Source organism: Festucalex cinctus, chromosome 17 (genome assembly GCF_051991245.1).
Source record: "Festucalex cinctus isolate MCC-2025b chromosome 17, RoL_Fcin_1.0, whole genome shotgun sequence".
In the NCBI taxonomy this organism is placed as follows: domain Eukaryota; kingdom Metazoa; phylum Chordata; class Actinopteri; order Syngnathiformes; family Syngnathidae; genus Festucalex; species Festucalex cinctus.
Window position 1 is genome coordinate 19,170,886 of NC_135427.1, and position 17,225 is coordinate 19,188,110.

Sequence of the window (17,225 nt, forward strand, 5' to 3'; positions counted from 1 at the left end):
CTTGGTGATGTATTTAGGTAATCTCGACCATGAAACTGTACAAGGCAGAGACATGTACCTGATTAAAGTGCTACTGGCACCCAGCAAAAAAAGCCAAAACGAGTGAATGGTCAAAGTTGACCCCCCCAACGGAGAAGCAGTGGCTGGGAGTAGTGGAAGAATTATTTGAAATAGAAAGATTCACTTCTGAGGGTTCAGGAAGGGAAGTTTGAATCAAGATGGGAAGTATGGTTTGAATATAAGAGACACCACAAATGTGGAGAAAAGAAAGAAGACCTTGAATGTGCATTATAAAATGATGTGAGGCCCATATGTCACTGTTGATTGCTTTTTTTTGTTTGTTTTGCCTCTGTTTTTGTTTTCGTTTTTTTCAGTTTGTGTGAAAATGTTACTTTCTGCACGTGTGATATTGTAAATTGTAAAAGATTTCAATAAAGATTAAAGTAAAAAAAAAAACAACTCTTGGTGTTAAATATCTCATTTATTTTAAACCGGGGATTGGGAACCAAAAATAAAGCAAAAAACACAAGTCGATGCACATAATTTGCTTAGGTGGGCCACATAAAGTGATGTTTGTGGGCCAGATCGGGCTCCCCCCCCCCCCCCCCCTTTTTATTTTTAATCAAACGCAGTATCCAAAAAAAAAAATTACATTGAACATTGTCTTAAATTCAAAGCCACACACAGTACTCATTATGGTTTTTAAATCCATATTGAGGTTGACTTTTTCTTCCCATTTTTTTGTTGCAGCAATGTTGCACAGGTAGTACAGGTGATGCTAATTGCAGCCAATCAGCACCAGCTGTGGGCACTTGTCACCTACTATAAAAGCTCATCCGTGTCATCCTCATTCAACCATTACTGAAGTCATGGCTCCTGTTTGGCTTGTTGTTGTGCTGGCTCATGCTGTTTTAATGGATATAGGTAAGCAACAAGATTTTGTTGTTTAGTTTTTGTTTCAGTGTGGTTTGTGTATGGAAGTGAGTTTGTGTGTCTGCAGGCTTTTGTTTTCCACCTGGACCAGCTGAATCTGATGCAGGCCTTCAAAAAGGTGAGCGAGGTGAGAATGTTATGTATGAAATAAGTGTTTGATGTTAACTTTTGTTTAAAACAGGTGCGTCTCCTGATGTTTCGCTGAAGCGGTTTTATGACCTTCTCAAATCTTTGGACTCTGTGTTGATGCGCCAAGGTGAGGAAAAATAGGGTGGCTTCAGTTCTGTTGAGTGATTAAGGTTCAGAAGAATATTACTGGAAAGACCGCCTTATATCATTTAAGTTAATTTTCATGCTTGGCACTTGATAAAGTGGTATCCTTTTCACCAACAGACGCCAGCGGCAACATGACGGAGGACCACGCCAGCGGCAACATGACGGAGGACCACGCCAGCGGCAACATGACGGAGGACCACGCCAGCGGCAACATGACGGAGGACCACGCCAGCGGCAACATGACGGAGGACCACGCCAGCGGCAACATGACGGAGGACCACGCCAGCGGCAACATGACGGAGGACCACGCCAGCGGCAACATGACGGAGGACCACGCCAGCGGCAACATGACGGAGGACCACGCCAGCGGCAACATGACGGAGGACCACGCCAGCGGCAACATGACGGAGGACCACGCCAGCGGCAACATGACGGAGGACCACGCCAGCCCCAACATGACGGAGGACCACGCCAGCCCCAACATGACGGAGGACCACGCCAGCCCCAACATGACGGAGGACCACGCCAGCCCCAACATGACGGAGGACCACGCCAGCCCCAACATGACGGAGGACCACGCCAGCCCCAACATGACGGAGGACCACGCCAGCCCCAACATGACGGAGGACCACGCCAGCCCCAACATGACGGAGGACCACGCCAGCCCCAACATGACGGAGGACCACGCCAGCCCCAACATGACGGAGGACCACGCCAGCCCCAACATGACGGAGGACCACGCCAGCCCCAACATGACGGAGGACCACGCCAGCCCCAACATGACGGAGGACCACGCCAGCCCCAACATGACGGAGGACCACGCCAGCCCCAACATGACGGAGGACCACGCCAGCCCCAACATGACGGAGGACCACGCCAGCCCCAACATGACGGAGGACCACGCCAGCCCCAACATGACGGAGGACCACGCCAGCCCCAACATGACGGAGGACCACGCCAGCCCCAACATGACGGAGGACCACGCCAGCCCCAACATGACGGAGGACCACGCCAGCCCCAACATGACGGAGGACCACGCCAGCCCCAACATGACGGAGGACCACGCCAGCCCCAACATGACGGAGGACCACGCCAGCCCCAACATGACGGAGGACCACGCCAGCCCCAACATGACGGAGGACCACGCCAGCCCCAACATGACGGAGGACCACGCCAGCCCCAACATGACGGAGGACCACGCCAGCCCCAACATGACGGAGGACCACGCCAGCCCCAACATGACGGAGGACCACGCCAGCCCCAACATGACGGAGGACCACGCCAGCCCCAACATGACGGAGGACCACGCCAGCCCCAACATGACGGAGGACCACGCCAGCCCCAACATGACGGAGGACCACGCCAGCCCCAACATGACGGAGGACCACGCCAGCCCCAACATGGGCGACTACCAGAATGATGCCTTCAGCCACAGCCTCCAGAATGATGTGATGGGTTTTCAGGAAGATCGAATGGCACGTGACGACCCTATGGCTAGTCTGGTGGTTGATGTATGACATAAACCCGTTGTCTCAAAAGCTCAAATGTTCATGAAACTGTTCCTGCAATAAACATTTTAACTAAATATTTATTCCATTGTGCTGCTTTTCTTTATGGTTGTGTGGGATAGGGATGCATTTTTCCTTCCACTTGATGTCTGAGAAATAAATGGGAAGCTGTCACTACCCTGAGTTATGGTAGCCCAAAAGTGCAATGACAGTGAAACCTGTGGGAGCACCTCAAAGGTTGTGACTTGGATGTCATATAGTGGGCTGCATATAGTGCACTTGAAAGAAAGAGGTTGAAACTTTGTGTGGGCGGAGTCAAATGTCCACCCGACATTGCGGCTTGCCTTGAAATGTGCTCTGCATCCAGGGTTAATTCCTGTGAGAGGGGGAAAGAGTGATAGAGACAGAGGCTTATGTCAAATATTTCTATAGATATTGTTTTGACTCATCCTATTGCTGCTCTTGCATTCTGTTTTTATCCAAGTATTTATTTTTTTATAAAATGTAACATCTTGTTTCAGATATTTCTGTTCATTAATACTAAAGCAGGGCTATGTGTTTCTTTATGCATTTTATTGAATACTTTTACATTTTATCAAAAAAAAAAAATCAAATTATGTTGACAAACATTTGTTACAGTTGGCCAAGAAGACATTCAGTAAATCAGGCCCAGGCTGATCATTAGGGATGTCACGATAAGGACAATATTGTGATATTAAAACTGCCACCATATCGTCGCCGGACATTTAAAAAAAAAAAAAAAAAGTCAGGTTGATTTCCATTTGTGCAGGTCTAGCACCCTCAAGTGGCTAGTTTTAGTGCAATTTAATTTCCATTAAGGATGTTTTGGCCTTCTGTTTAAAATCTATCCTAATTGTCAGATGAAGGGGAACTTAATTTGCTTGTAGAGCGATCAATGTGTGCTTGCATTAGCAAGTGCCTCAACATTAGAGATTGTAGGTGGTTTATATACATAGCTGTTATGTACAAAAGCACAATGTTGTACTTCGTTTTTTAGTATGAGCTCTTACAATAATGCAATATTTGGTTTTATTTATTTTTAATTGAATATCACCAACAGCCCCACGATATGTTTGGATATCGTTACATCCCTACTGATCGTGTTGCTGAATTTGCCAACATTTCAGATTAAAACATGAAAGGCTTTTCTCTGGGCTTCTGTCTGGCCAGTAGAGGAATTTGCACCCAATACAGTACTTATTATAAAAAAAAAAAAAAAACCTGCCTGAAAGGATTCAAATCAGTTGTCTACTTTGACAGCCTTAATCATTGTGGGTTGCAGTCAAAAGTTTATGAATTTCATTTCTTTATTATCCAGACAGCTACATTGCAGCTATGAACAAACTGCACAAATCAAACATTTACAACAAACTCTGCCTCTGGAGAGCCCACATCATCCATTTTGTCATTGTGGGAGCTGCTGGTCAGTGGTTGAATCTCACTCTGGTGAGTGTTGCTCTTGTTGTGGCTTTGTTGGCTGAGGACATTGCTCATGTTGTAGCTCTGCTGTGGTTGGCTAAAGGAATTGTTCAGCTGGTTGAAGATGACATACTGCTGCTGGGTGTTGCTCACATTGTGGCTTGCTCGGTCAGGTTCCACTGGAGCTGCTGGATTGTTGCTAATGTTGTAGCTCTCCTGTTGGGTGTTGCTCATGTTGTAGCTCTGCTGTTGGCTCAAGGAATTGTTCAGTTGGATGAAGATGACATTCTGGTGCTGGATGTTGCTCACGTTGTGGCTTGCTTGGTCATCAAGTTCCACTTTAGCTTCACACAAAACAGTCCACATTAGTTGCCAATCAAATCAAAGTAATATAACACTAACATGCAAAAACTAGAGCAGTGATTTAAAAAAAAAAACAAAAAACTGTCATCTTAAATCTATGCCAGCTACTGGCAGATAAAGCTTCTATGGTTAAGTCAAAGCTTTCTGGACATGGATTTCCCCATCTCTGCATTCAAGAAATGTACATTACTTTAGACTATTGTGGCTAGATTTGCTTCAAAAAGACCTTGCAAAAATTGTTATCCACGTGAAAATAAAGCCCAGAATCATCACCATTATTTTGTAGTTATAACACTGAATCCAAAGACAGTACAAATTCAAAAGCTGCAAGTGAATCATTGGCATTTACATCTGTAGCAAATCAAGTTTTTAAATCACCATGACTAAATTACTCAAATTATGTTTTGACTTGCCATACCTTGTTTAAGGTGTGCATTGGACTCATCTTGTTTAACTTCAACAGGAACACAAAGACCTGCAGGAATAAACATATTTCAGTCTTTGAAGGAGAAGGAGAAGAGGGAGGGGAAAAAAAAAAAAAAAAAAAAAAAAAAAAGCAAAGAAAAAAACCCCTACCTGTGTCCATCAAAAGCCCTTGAGCCAACACAACCAAAAGCCAAACAGCAGCCATTGCTTCAGTAACAATTGTGAAGAAAACAAAGAACACAAGTTTTTATAGCGAGTGGCAAGTGACCACAGCTGCTTCTAATTGACTCTAATTCTACTATTTAGCAACAGGTATACCACTGCAACATACCATTAAAAAAAATGAAGGCCCTGTTCACACAGAAGTAAAGCCGGCTTCATTCCTCAAAACATTTTGTACAGACAGAAACATTTCTACACATGCGAGTGTCCAAAAGACGCTGAGGACGTTTAACGGGTGCAATATATATGCCAAGTCTGGAGTGGTGCTGTAGCGTAGCCACAGGGAGTTAACGGAAAGAGTAGAAGAAGAATCAGCGACAAGGACGAAACACTGATCTGCATATATTAATGGATAGCTGATAGGCCAAGATTTTGAAGCCGCTAAGCCGCCATATTACTCCTCCCAAGAAACGTTTCTCGGCATACGATCCTATGGGGAAGATGCCACGGACTTCCAACTTCCGGGTTTCACACCTCAGCGTTGTTTCCGGCCCCCGATGGCTGCGTTCCAACACTTGCGCCCCCACCCCTGCCCCCCCACAACCCCGCGCTCCCGCCCATCACAGGGCATCTCAGCTCTCTGAAATGCTTCGGACAACTGAGGCAGACACTACACACTCGCACCCGTCGACGGGAATGCGCAACCGAGGGGCACAAAGGCGGAAGCGCAAGAAATGGGACGCGGCCCACACGTCGCAAACGGGAATCGGAAACAAAGCTGATGTGTGAAATCCAGGAAGTTGGAAGTCCCGCCTCCTCTGTGGCCTATACCCCATACATACAGCATCAACATTGGAGAACATTTGAGACCGTACTTAGTAGAAACCGCATGATTTATGATGTTTTAAATTTATTCAACATATGAGGACCTCAGACATTTTACAACTTGCCTTAAAAATACATGTATAAATTATATGCTTAATGATGTTTACAGGAAGAACTTGTATATTTTTTATTCAAGAATTATACCTGTAATTCAACAAAAGATTACTCTGCCAAATCTAATATTGGGGTCTAAGGAACTGAGCGATAAAAGAAAAAGGGGGTCTTCAAAGTACGTAGTTTATACAAGTAGTCTGCTCGTGGGATGGGAGGAGTAAGATGGCCGCCCTGTCACTTCAATGGCCTGCACGGGTGTGTATTCGCTATGGGAGAGAAAAAGTGAATAAAAAAGCATAGAAGTACAAATGAGATTTTTGCTGCTGAGTTTGTTTTGAAATAGATCACAATTTCTCAACATAACTTAATGACTTATATGCTTTGATGAGACCCACATTACTATTACATTTATCAAAAATGTGTATATGTCAAAGGCTGTTTAATAGTACTGATAATAATATAGTTTTAAATCCACCATATCAACTGAGATTGACTGTTTTTTTCCCATTGTTTTTGTTGTTGCAGTAATGTTGCACAGATGGTACAGGTGATGCTAAGATGCTAATTAGAGCCAATCAGCAGCAGCTGTGGGCACTGTTCACCTACTATAAAAGCTCTTCTGGGTAGTTCTTATTAAACTTTAACTGAGGTGATGGCTCCTGTTTGGCTTGTTGTTGTGCTGGCACATGTTGTTTTAGTGGATATAGGTGATCAACGTGATTTCTGAATTTTTTTCTTTTAGTATGCTTTGGGTACTAAAATTAGTTTGTCTGTCTGCAGGTCTTTGTTTTCCACTTGGACCAGCTGAATCTGATGCAGGCCTTCAAAAAGGTGAGCTAGGTGAGAACATTAGTTATGAAATAAGTGTTTGATGTTAATTTTTGTTTAAAACAGGTGTGCCTCCTGAAGGGCTGAAGGGCGTTTATGAACTTTTCAATTCTTTGGACTATGGGTTGCTGCAACAAGGTGATTTTTTTTGTTTTTTTGTTTTTTTAAATACACATTACATTCTAAGTTAAGAAATATCGCTGCGCACACCTAAAGAAATATTACTACAAAGTATACAATCATAAAAAAAATACTGCTAAACATCCTCAAAGTTCATTTTAATGCTTGGCACTGTGAAGTCGTATCCTTTTGACTAACAGACCCAGACCTATTGGTCACTGAAGATTTAGAAGTGGAACTTGATGCCGTGCTGAGCCTTGGGAAGGTTTTACGCCTGGATGAAACCAAAGGGCTCCAGAATGAGTTGGGCAGTCATCACAATATGAGTGACAACAGTGCAGGACATATGAGTAAGGGCGCCCAGAACGATGCCAACATATATAACCACCACGGGGGCCACAACATGACTGAGGGTGACCACGGGGGCCACAACATGACGGGGGGCGACCACGGGGGCCACAACATGACGGAGGACGACCACTGGGGCCACAACATGACGGAGGGCGACCACATGACGGAGGATGACCACTGGGGCCACAATATGACCGGGGGCCACAATATGACCGGGGGCCACAATATGACGGAGGACGACCACGGGGGCCACAACATGACGGAGGATGACCACGGGGGCCACAACATGACGGAGGACGACCACGGGGGCCACAACATGACGGAGGGCCACCACGCGGGCCACAACATGACGGAGGGACACAACATGACGGAGGGCCACCACGCGGGCCACAACATGACGGAGGGCCACCACGCGGGCCACAACATGACGGAGCTTCCAAGTGACACGAGTGACTATCAGGACGATATGGTTTTGTAGAAATCTCGACTGGCCCGTGGTGACTCTATGGCTGATCTTGTCTGTTTAGTTATGAAGTGTCCCATTGTCTGCAAAGCTTTGGAGTTTCAATATTGTAACTGTTCTCATAATAAACTCTTAAACTTCATACTTGTACTGTTTTTATTTTTAACTAGATTCTGTGCTCCACAGACTTAAAACAGCGGTCTCAAACTGAAGTTACTTGTGCATTCAATTCATATTGGTTGTCCCTGTGGTCAATGCATTGCTTTGGCCTGTTTCTTGATATTGGCTTTTTATTGTCTTCATGGCAGGTTCTGGGGGGGAAAAAAACAAAAAAAAACAAGATTTACTTTATTTCCACTTGCTCTATTCAGAATTGTTCAGAGAAGTTGTCATGACCATGTAAGGTACAGCCCACCCAGTGTGAAGATGTGGCGCCAAAAAAAAAAAAAAAAAAGCCATGGGAGCAGCACAAACCTGAAACTTGTCAAGTAGCAGGCTGAAATACATCTTGTGGGCTGCAAAGGCCCTGTCCTAAACTGAGTTTGAGACTCCTGTTCTAAACACAAGTGGAGTCACTGCTGGCCTGCTACCAATTATCTGGAGCAAGCGCAACCTGGCGAGGAGATGTGAGTGTTGAGCAAGAGTGGCTAATCTGCGGTTAGCAGAGGAAGCAGGCTAGCCAACACGGAGGAAGACGAGGAGCTGGAGCCTGAATTGTGGCACTCTGCGATGACCATCTGCAGGCCCCAGCCACCAGAGGCTAACTGAAATTATTTGGATATTCATAGCAGAAAGATGTCAGCTTCCTGTAAGGCACGGTGTAACCTGTGTAATGCAATTAGCCATTATTCCAGCCTATGGTTATATTGGTTGGGGGGTGTACGCTAAAACTTTTTAATTACTGAATTAGTTCACTAGAGGGTGCCACATTCTCAGAATGTACTTGTAATTATTTGCATTAAAAGAAAAACAGTTCAAATTTATAGCTTAATAACCCATGAATATACTGGTCCGGCAGACTGGAGATTGTATTGTATTGCTGTTTTTGTGTTTCTTGTGGTTTGAAAGCACTATATAAATAAAGTTGACTTGACTGAGTTTGACACCCTGCTTATAGAAAATTTTGTGTTTTGTAAAGTTTTTTTTTTTTTTTTTGTGTGTGTTTTTTTTTGTGGCTATGCTGATCCCGTACAGGAAATTGTGAACTAGACTTAGACTTGTATTTATTGATCCCTTTGGGATGGCTCCCTCTGGGAAATTTGTTTGGGGTTGTCTTTATATCAGTTTTATATCGCACATACTTGCACTGTGTATTATATGTATTATTAAATAACTGTAACACAAGTAAAGTAATTAAAATCAATGTTTTTTGTTTTTCTGTTTTGCAGTGGAGTCTATATCAGACTTTTTTTTATATTGTGATGGATATTTACTGACAGTAACTGGACAAAGTTTGAGAGCATAGAAAAAGAGACGGAAGTGAACAAAAACACAAGTAAAACCAGAAAAACAGCAGTATGAAACTCTAGATGACAAAAAACGTTACATGGAAATCACATTCTAGCTACATGCATACTGGGAAAGTAGTACTACACCCAATGAGTAGAGAAGTGGACATGACAAAACAAGACAGGTATGGACCCCTTCATGGCCTACGTCACGATGACGTCACGGTGTTTACTGGAGGCAAAAACCGCTGGAGGCAACGAAGTGCGGCTAGAAGTAAACAATGCTGGTTGTCTGTTTATTCTATTCTATTTTTATCAGTTTACTCACATATTAACTCAAATGGCCGTTTTCCGCGTCCTTTCCGACGTGAACTTTCTGTGAAAATATGCTGACCGGTGTTGGAATCACACGCCACTGAGGTGTTTTTGCCTCCAGCTAAGCCCCGCGCTTTATATTGCGTCACATTGTTTACAAACTTTGAAGGGGTCACCAGTGTCCATGGTGTGATAGTTTATTTCATTTGAGTATATGTGCATTTCATTTAATTTTAAATATTATATAAAACAGTTTCAATAAATAACCACAAACCACTCAACATGGACTTGAATCCGTCGGGTGATTTTTTAAATTTTTTTTTAATTTTGGGTAACTGTTGCAGTAGCACACCTGGCATTACTTAGAGCCAATTAGCACCAGCTGTGTGGTCAAATGCCACCTGTTATAACAGCTCACATTAACGGATGTCTTCTTAACTGCTCACTGACACGATGGCTGCTGGTTTGCTCTTTGTGCTGCTGGTTCATGCTTCCATGATGGACACAGGTTATTATCAACGTTTTGAAACAGAGTTTGTGTTAAAAAAACAGTGTTTATCCTGTCAATATTGAAATGTTTGTCTACAGGTCATTTTTTTCCTCCTGCTGGCAGTGAATCAACTTCTGAACCTAAAACAGTTGATCTAGGTGAGAAAATTATTTTGAATGGAGTCAATTTGTGATAATGAGACTGGGTTTTATTTGCTACAGATGACTTTCCCCAAGATCCTTCACTTGGGGAGGTATTTCACCTTCTCGAGTCTCTGAATTCGATGTTGAAGCAACACACTAAAGGTGAGAAAAGTGGGGTGAAATCAGCCTTCTAGTCCTGTTTGTTGCTTTTAGGATATGACTATAATAATAAAATATTCCAAGTAATTGTAAGAGTGTAAGGGAAATTGTATAATGTGCTGAATAACTTGATTAAATTGGAGCATAAATGTAAATTACAATCCAGAAGACCCCCCAATGGCACTAAACTAAAATAACGTTTTGTTTACATTTAAATTGTTTTTTTTGTTTTTTTTTTTTAAGGCCAATGGCTATGAGTAATCTGTGAAATGAAGATTGACTGTAAAGCCTCTGAGGCTCCGCCTATTATAAACTTGCTTTTATTTTTAAAGACCAACCGCAGGGGAATGCTAACTACTACAATGATGATCCCTTAAGAAATGACTATCACAACGCCAACATGAGCAACGACGACTTCGAAAATGACCATCACAATGCCACCATGAGCAAGGAAGACTTTGAAAATGACCATCACAACGCCAACATGAGCAAGGAGGACTTCGAAAATGACTATCACAACTGCAACAATAGCAAGGAGGACTTTGAAAATGACTATCACAACGCCAACATGAGTGAGGAGGACTTCGAAAATGACTATCACAATGCCAACATGAGCAAGGAGGACTTCGAAAATGACTATCACAACGCCAACATGAGTGAGGAGGACTTCGGAAACGACTATCACAATGCCAACATGAGCGAGGACGACTTCGAAAATGACCATCAGAACGCCACCATGAGCGACGACCTCCAAAACGACATGAGCCGTGGTCTCCAGAATGTTGTCTTCAGCCATGACCAGGAGAGCGGCAACATGACAAAAAGGCACCAGAATGAGGATCTACCTCTGAGCAGCTACCTGAATGACAAAATGGATGATGCTGGCTCGCCGGATGATGTGTCTGTTATGAATGTTTGAAGTGCAATCGTTTCGATGCTGTCTTGAAAATAAAAGTGAAATTCATCAAGTTTAGTTTGAGTTTACCTTGTAAGATTTTCCAGGTGCAGTGAAACTGAATGTAGGAGGTGGGTTTTATAAAGACTTTAATTGAGCATTGTAAAATCAAGTACTTCTGTATTTGATAATCTGCTACATGACAGCTGAGACTGCCAGTATGGAATTTTAGAATTTGTGTGACCCTGTATTCCACTAAATTTACTAGCAGCAAACTACGCATACAATTTAAGTTTCCGCACTGTAAGGCGTACCTAAAAGCCCTCAATTGTTTTCAAAAGCTGACCATGCGCCTTATAATCCAGTGTGCCTTATATATGGGTCAATATTGAGCCGCAACAGGTCTGGCTGTCAAGACGCGATTGGTGACGCGCATGCGCAGAAGATACCGCCATCTTGGATCGCTAGCTAATACGAATACTTTACCTCAGAGAAAATAAAACAGCTGTTCATTTTGGGAGTGAATGGAGTCAGAAAGCTGATTTGTAATCTATTAGTTTGACTGACCTATATGACTGTTTGGACATTCCCTTCAGCGCAGAACCATCTAATGGATCTACTGTAGCGCCTTATATATGGAAAAAGTTTTAAAATGTCATTCATTGAAGGTGCGGCTTATAATGCTGTGTGCCTTATATATGGAAAAAGTTTTAAAATGTCATGCATTGAAGGTGCACCTTTTATGAGGTGCGCCTTATAGTGCGGAAAATATGGTACTTGTTCATTGTGATCTCACAAAATGGAGCAACATATGGAGGAAAATTTTTGCTCAAAATTATCTTAAGTTTTAATTTTATATATTTATTGGCACCTATTCTGACACCTTTTTAGCCTTGCAGACTGCCAAATGTAATTTTTAATATGTCGTGGGCTGCAGATGGCCCCCATGATATAGATTGGACACACCTGATTTACTCACATTCTCTCAAATGCCCAATGTAGGGTCCTTTAATGAACTTACCATGTATGTTTTTGAAATTTGGAAGTCAGAGCTCCTGGAGAAAACTAGTTAAAATTACTCAAGCTCAATACATATCAGAATTTGAAATTTGTGTTAAAAAAATATGGTACTTATTTTTTTTTTTTTGCTGTCACTTATATTACCCATTTGATAATTCTGTCCAAGGCCATGGATGGTCAATATCGGGTTTAATCTCAATCAAGATGATTTTCTTGCATCACGTTGTCAAGGGTGGGTTGGAAAGAGATAAATCACCCCATTTTGTCAATAGCTGTTTTTCCACCAAAAAGCCCAGAAACTTTGAGTTCTGGGTAAAGGGAGTTCTTGGTTGTGTAAGTTCAGCAGGGAATTTAGAATTGTGTTTCTACATCTTGGAATTCTCGGTAATTAATTCAAATGAGTTTGATTGAGTCCAGCCATGTAAAAAAAATGCCTGCAAATTTGACCAGTCAGCCGTGGTCATTGCAGCCCGCCTCCTTAAAGTTCCTGCCTGGCTCAGCAAGACCCTGCTGCTGAGATAGTACTTGGATGCCCCCTGGGAAATTTAATTACCCTGGTCATTGTTGTTGGTGGAAAAACATGCAAACTGAATTTTACCAAGGTAAACGGAAAAGTTCTCGAAAAGTTCCAGTGGTGGAAAAGCACCTATTGTAAAAAGTAAAAATAAACCACAGAGACCTAAAAAAAAAAAAAAAAAAAAAAAATCTACTTAAGGAAAGTAAGAAAATATATGTATTGTGTTGCTTCTCATCACTTGAGAAAGCCCACTGAAGTGTAAGCACGAGGAGAAGATGCAAACTCCACTCTGGAGTTGGCCTGAGTGCCGGACTATGTATGCTATGAGGCAGACGTACTAACTACTCGATGATGCTGCCTCAATTAAAATCATGAATCACAACAATGTTTTTCAGTTTACTTCAAATACATAATCCAAGATGCATACAATAACCAAAATAGATGCAACTTGGATTTTAATCCATATTCGAGGGTGAAAATTTTTTCCCCCCATGTGTTTATCGTTGCAGTGGTAGGCCTTACAGCAGGTGCTAATTAGTAGAATTAGAGCCAATTAGCAGCAGCAGCTGTGGCCCCTTGCCACCTGCTATAAAACACCCTGTTGTCTGTCTTCTTCACAACTGTTACTGAAGCAATGGCTTCTCTTTGCTTTGTGGTTGTTCTGGCACATGTGCTCTTGATGGACACAGGTAGGGACTTTATTTATTATTATTATTATTATTATTATTATTATTTTATTATTATTATTAAACAAACTGTTTGTCCATGTGTTTGTGTGCCTGCAGGTCTTTGTGTTCCAGTTGATGCTGAGCTAGGTGGCTACAATGTTGGGCTTCAAAAAGGTATGGCAGGCCAGAGCATTATTGATGAATTTTAAGTCTGTTTGTAATTCAAGACCATTTGCTACAGATGTCTCTTTCAATCAAGATTCACTCAAGAAGGCTTTTGAGCTTGCCCAGTCTTTGGACTCAATGTTGAAAGAACAAAATGGTAATTATTAAGGCTAACAACCCTTTGCAAGTTCTGTTGTATAATTACAAATTTGAATTTTGTTTGTGCAAATAATAAATTAAGCTAAGTCCAGCCACAATACTCTCAACTAGTTGCACTTAATCCCCCTTTCCTGCTCAGTGTTTTGCTATACTTATTACTAATTTAAATGACAACTAATGTGGAATATTTTGTGTGAAGCAAAACGAGCAGCCGAAGTGGAACTGGATGACCAGGCAAGCCATCAGCAGAATGTGAGCTTAGGCCACCAAGAGCAAAGCAACGACCAACTGAACAATTCCTTAAGCCAGCAAGAGCAGCGCTACAGCATGAGCAATGTTCAAAAGCAGAGCTACAACATGAGCAGCAGCCAACTGAATGTCCTTGAGCAACAAAGCTACAACATGAGCAATGTCCAACAGAATGTTACCAACCAGCAGCAAAGCTACATGAGCTACGTCCAACAGAGTGAGATTCTACCACCGAGCGGCAACCTGAGCAGCAGCTACCATGATGACAAAATGGATGATGTTGGCTCGCCAGATGCTGAGTTTGTTGTAAATGTTTGATTTGTGCTGTTTGCTGTATATGCCACAAGTTAAAGTTGAGATGTCTCATCTCTGTCTGGGAAATAAATGAGTGAAATTAACTGTGTATATATATATTTTTTAAACTGATTTGTAAAAAGGTGTTGAAATTAATACCCGTCTTAAGTACTGATGTTTTTCAACTTAAGCGGCTTTCAATGTGGTGGGGGGGGGACTCCAAAAGCTACAAGTGCGTCAGTACACAAATGAATCTTTAAGGCTTAAATCTGTAACTCATTCACACCTAGCCAGTTTTACTGGCTTTTGACTGATATTGCAAGGTCCAAATTGTTTTATTCCTATAAAAACTATGAAAAAGATTGGACTTAAGGGGGAAAAAAAAGAGCTTGTTTTGCAGCATGAGAATATAGTTAAGTTTCATTATTCAGAAACGTAAACTGACATGTTTGCAACATGGCCCTGGTTGATCTCTTATACTCTGCTGCCATCTGATAGCTGTTTTTTGTAATGACTAGCATTGTTTTAAGAGACCTCTTCAGGTCAGAAGCTGTGTCAAAGCCTTATGTATGTTCTGGCATGGAAAAAAAAAAAAGTATGAAGTATGTTTTTGTTAGTGAAAGAAAGTATTTGAAAATGTATTTATATGTTTTTGGGTTTGAATGGGGTAATTGGCCTGATTAAAAAAAAAGTGCAGTGTAGCTTCCTGCTAGAGAAAGACAAATGATGCTTCATGAAGCACTTGTGATATTTTTTACTCCTCTAGATGGCACTCCAGATTTAAAGAGGCAGCGGAAATAATTTCTGTTGCGCTAGCCTTTAAAGCAAGAGCACCATCTGGAGGAGTAAAAAGATCAAGTGCTTCAAGAAGTGTCATTTTCACATCACTTAGTTTATTTGAATTCAGTTTGGGTTTTAGTGGGGTTAAATGACAAAAGCTACAAATACACTAATCTATTGGAAGGAAAAGATGCATGTTAACCACTAGATGGTGCTGCCTCAATGATAATCACAAAATATATATTTTACGTTTTCTTTCCAATTTGGATCAAATGCAGAATTCAAGGTACGTACAATTATCAAAAAGGGGATTAACTTGGATTTTAATCTTTATTAAGGGTGACATGAAAAAAAGTATGTTGTCGTGGTACAGACTGGAATTAGAGCCAATTAGCAGCAGCTGTGGTCTCCTGCCACCTGCTATAAAAACTTTTTGACTGTTTATTCTCTTTGCAACTGTGACAGAAGCAATGGCTGCTCTTTGGCTCTTGGTTGTGCTGGCAAATGTTGCCTTTGTGGACAGAGGTAGCTATATATTTTTTGTGTGGGTGAAAGAAACACACAATTTTGTTGGGGGAAAAAAAAAAAAAAAAAAAAGTTTGTCTCCTCAAAAGCTGAAATGTGTTTGTGCCTACAGGCCTTTGTGTTCCTGTTGATGCGAAACAAGATGAGTCCAATGCTGGGCTTAAAAAAGGTACAGCAGGTCAGAACTAAATCTAAACCTCTGTTTGTGATTTCTAAGACTTGATTTATTTGCTACAGGTGTCTCTCACGATGATTCTCTCAAGAAGGCTTTTGCAATTCTCCAGTCATTTAATTCAATGCTAAAGCAACAAAATAAAGGTGAGAAAATTCAGGGTAGCAACACTTTGCAAGTTCTATGCTGTTTTCACATGAATTAGAAACATGGCTTTTGCATGGTCCTTACAAAATATGGTGAAATCCAGATCCATCAAGTTAAAAACCATGTCAGGTTGGCTTTTGCCACAGGTGTTTCAAATCCACAATAAAAGCTCAATCTACCACTACATTTTGAAACCACTGGTCTAGTCTTTTTTTATACTACTTTAATTGGAATGGCAACTAATGCGGACTTTTTGTGTGAAGCAAAACCAGCAGCTAAAGTGGAACTTGATGACCGAGCAAGCCGCAACGTGAGCAGCACCCAGCAGCAGAATGTCATCTTCAGCCAACTGAACAATTCCTTCAGCCACCAGCAGAACATGAGCAACAGCCAACAGTTGACCAATGGCCAACAGCAAAGCTACAACATTAGCAACAATCCAGCAGCTCCAGTGGAACCTGACCGAGCAAGTCACAATGTGAGCAACGCCCAACAGAAGAAAGTAATCTTCAGCCTACAGCAGAGCGGCGGCCAACTGAACAATTCCTCCACCCAACAGCAGAGCTACAATGTGAGCAATGTCCAACAGAACGCCTTGAGCCACCAGCAGAACTCCAACATGAGCAACAGCCAACAGTTGACCAATGGCCAACAGCAAAGCTACAACATTAGCAACAATCCAGCAGCTCCAGTGCAACCTGACCGAGCAAGCTACAATGTGAGCAACACCCAACAGAAGAAACTAATCTTCAGCCTACAGCAGAGCAGTGGCCATCTGAACAATTCCTCCACCCAACAGCGGAGCTACAATGTGAGTAATGTCCAACAGAACGCCTTCAGCCACCAGCAGAACTCCAACATGAGCAACAGCCAACAGTTGACCAATGGCCAACAGCAAAGCTACAACATTAGCAACAATCTAGTAGCTCCAGTGCAACCTGACCGAGCAAGCCACAATGTGAGCAACACCCAACAGAAGAAACTAATCTTCAGCCTACAGCAGAGCAGTGGCCATCTGAACAATTCCTCCACCCAACAGCAGAGCTACAACATGAGCAACGTCCAGCAGAACGCCATTAACCACAACCTGAGCGGTGACGTGAGCAGCAACTACCTGAATGATGTCATGGATGACTCTGCCGAAGTGTATACTGTCAATGTTTGAGTGATCTTGACTTGATGGCTATGGAAGGATTAAAGCGATGGAAAGAATCAATTATGTGTATACTTTGTCTTACAAAGCGTTTTACTTTCCCACTTATTTACCCTT

The 17,225-nt window shown here is 42.2% G+C and overlaps 6 protein-coding genes across 6 annotated transcripts; 5 read left to right on the forward strand and 1 right to left on the reverse strand.

Moving 5' to 3' along the window:
• Positions 1 to 783: 783 nt before the first annotated feature.
• On the forward strand, positions 784 to 2,726 carry LOC144005366 (uncharacterized). Its single transcript, XM_077503490.1, has 5 exons — positions 784 to 924; positions 1,001 to 1,051; positions 1,115 to 1,189; positions 1,327 to 1,841; positions 2,592 to 2,726. Exons 1-5 carry the CDS (start codon positions 870 to 872, stop codon positions 2,724 to 2,726), a joined length of 831 nt encoding a protein of 276 aa, XP_077359616.1. The 5' UTR covers positions 784 to 869.
• Positions 2,727 to 4,027: 1,301 nt separating this feature from the next.
• On the reverse strand, positions 4,028 to 5,236 carry LOC144005044 (uncharacterized). The gene is made up of 3 exons (XM_077502907.1): positions 5,097 to 5,236; positions 4,939 to 4,995; positions 4,028 to 4,501 (listed from the first exon to the last, which is right to left on the reverse strand). Exons 1-3 carry the CDS (start codon positions 5,149 to 5,151, stop codon positions 4,092 to 4,094), a joined length of 522 nt encoding a protein of 173 aa, XP_077359033.1. The 5' UTR covers positions 5,152 to 5,236; the 3' UTR covers positions 4,028 to 4,091.
• Positions 5,237 to 6,658: 1,422 nt separating this feature from the next.
• Positions 6,659 to 7,951, forward strand: LOC144005565 (uncharacterized). The gene is made up of 4 exons (XM_077503837.1): positions 6,659 to 6,754; positions 6,828 to 6,878; positions 6,942 to 7,013; positions 7,196 to 7,951. The coding sequence occupies exons 1-4, from the start codon at positions 6,700 to 6,702 to the stop codon at positions 7,822 to 7,824; spliced, it is 807 nt and encodes a 268-aa protein (XP_077359963.1). The 5' UTR covers positions 6,659 to 6,699; the 3' UTR covers positions 7,825 to 7,951.
• A 1,986-nt stretch (positions 7,952 to 9,937) lies between these two features.
• Positions 9,938 to 11,332, forward strand: LOC144005588 (uncharacterized). The gene is made up of 4 exons (XM_077503898.1): positions 9,938 to 10,080; positions 10,161 to 10,220; positions 10,284 to 10,367; positions 10,697 to 11,332. Exons 1-4 carry the CDS (start codon positions 10,026 to 10,028, stop codon positions 11,281 to 11,283), a joined length of 786 nt encoding a protein of 261 aa, XP_077360024.1. The 5' UTR covers positions 9,938 to 10,025; the 3' UTR covers positions 11,284 to 11,332.
• Positions 11,333 to 13,352: 2,020 nt separating this feature from the next.
• On the forward strand, positions 13,353 to 14,435 carry LOC144005066 (uncharacterized). The gene is made up of 4 exons (XM_077502958.1): positions 13,353 to 13,485; positions 13,582 to 13,638; positions 13,706 to 13,786; positions 13,988 to 14,435. Exons 1-4 carry the CDS (start codon positions 13,431 to 13,433, stop codon positions 14,353 to 14,355), a joined length of 561 nt encoding a protein of 186 aa, XP_077359084.1. The 5' UTR covers positions 13,353 to 13,430; the 3' UTR covers positions 14,356 to 14,435.
• A 1,119-nt stretch (positions 14,436 to 15,554) lies between these two features.
• Positions 15,555 to 17,171, forward strand: LOC144005517 (uncharacterized). Its single transcript, XM_077503762.1, has 4 exons — positions 15,555 to 15,636; positions 15,749 to 15,805; positions 15,874 to 15,954; positions 16,219 to 17,171. The coding sequence occupies exons 1-4, from the start codon at positions 15,582 to 15,584 to the stop codon at positions 17,118 to 17,120; spliced, it is 1,095 nt and encodes a 364-aa protein (XP_077359888.1). The 5' UTR covers positions 15,555 to 15,581; the 3' UTR covers positions 17,121 to 17,171.
• The last annotated feature ends 54 nt before the right edge of the window (positions 17,172 to 17,225 follow it).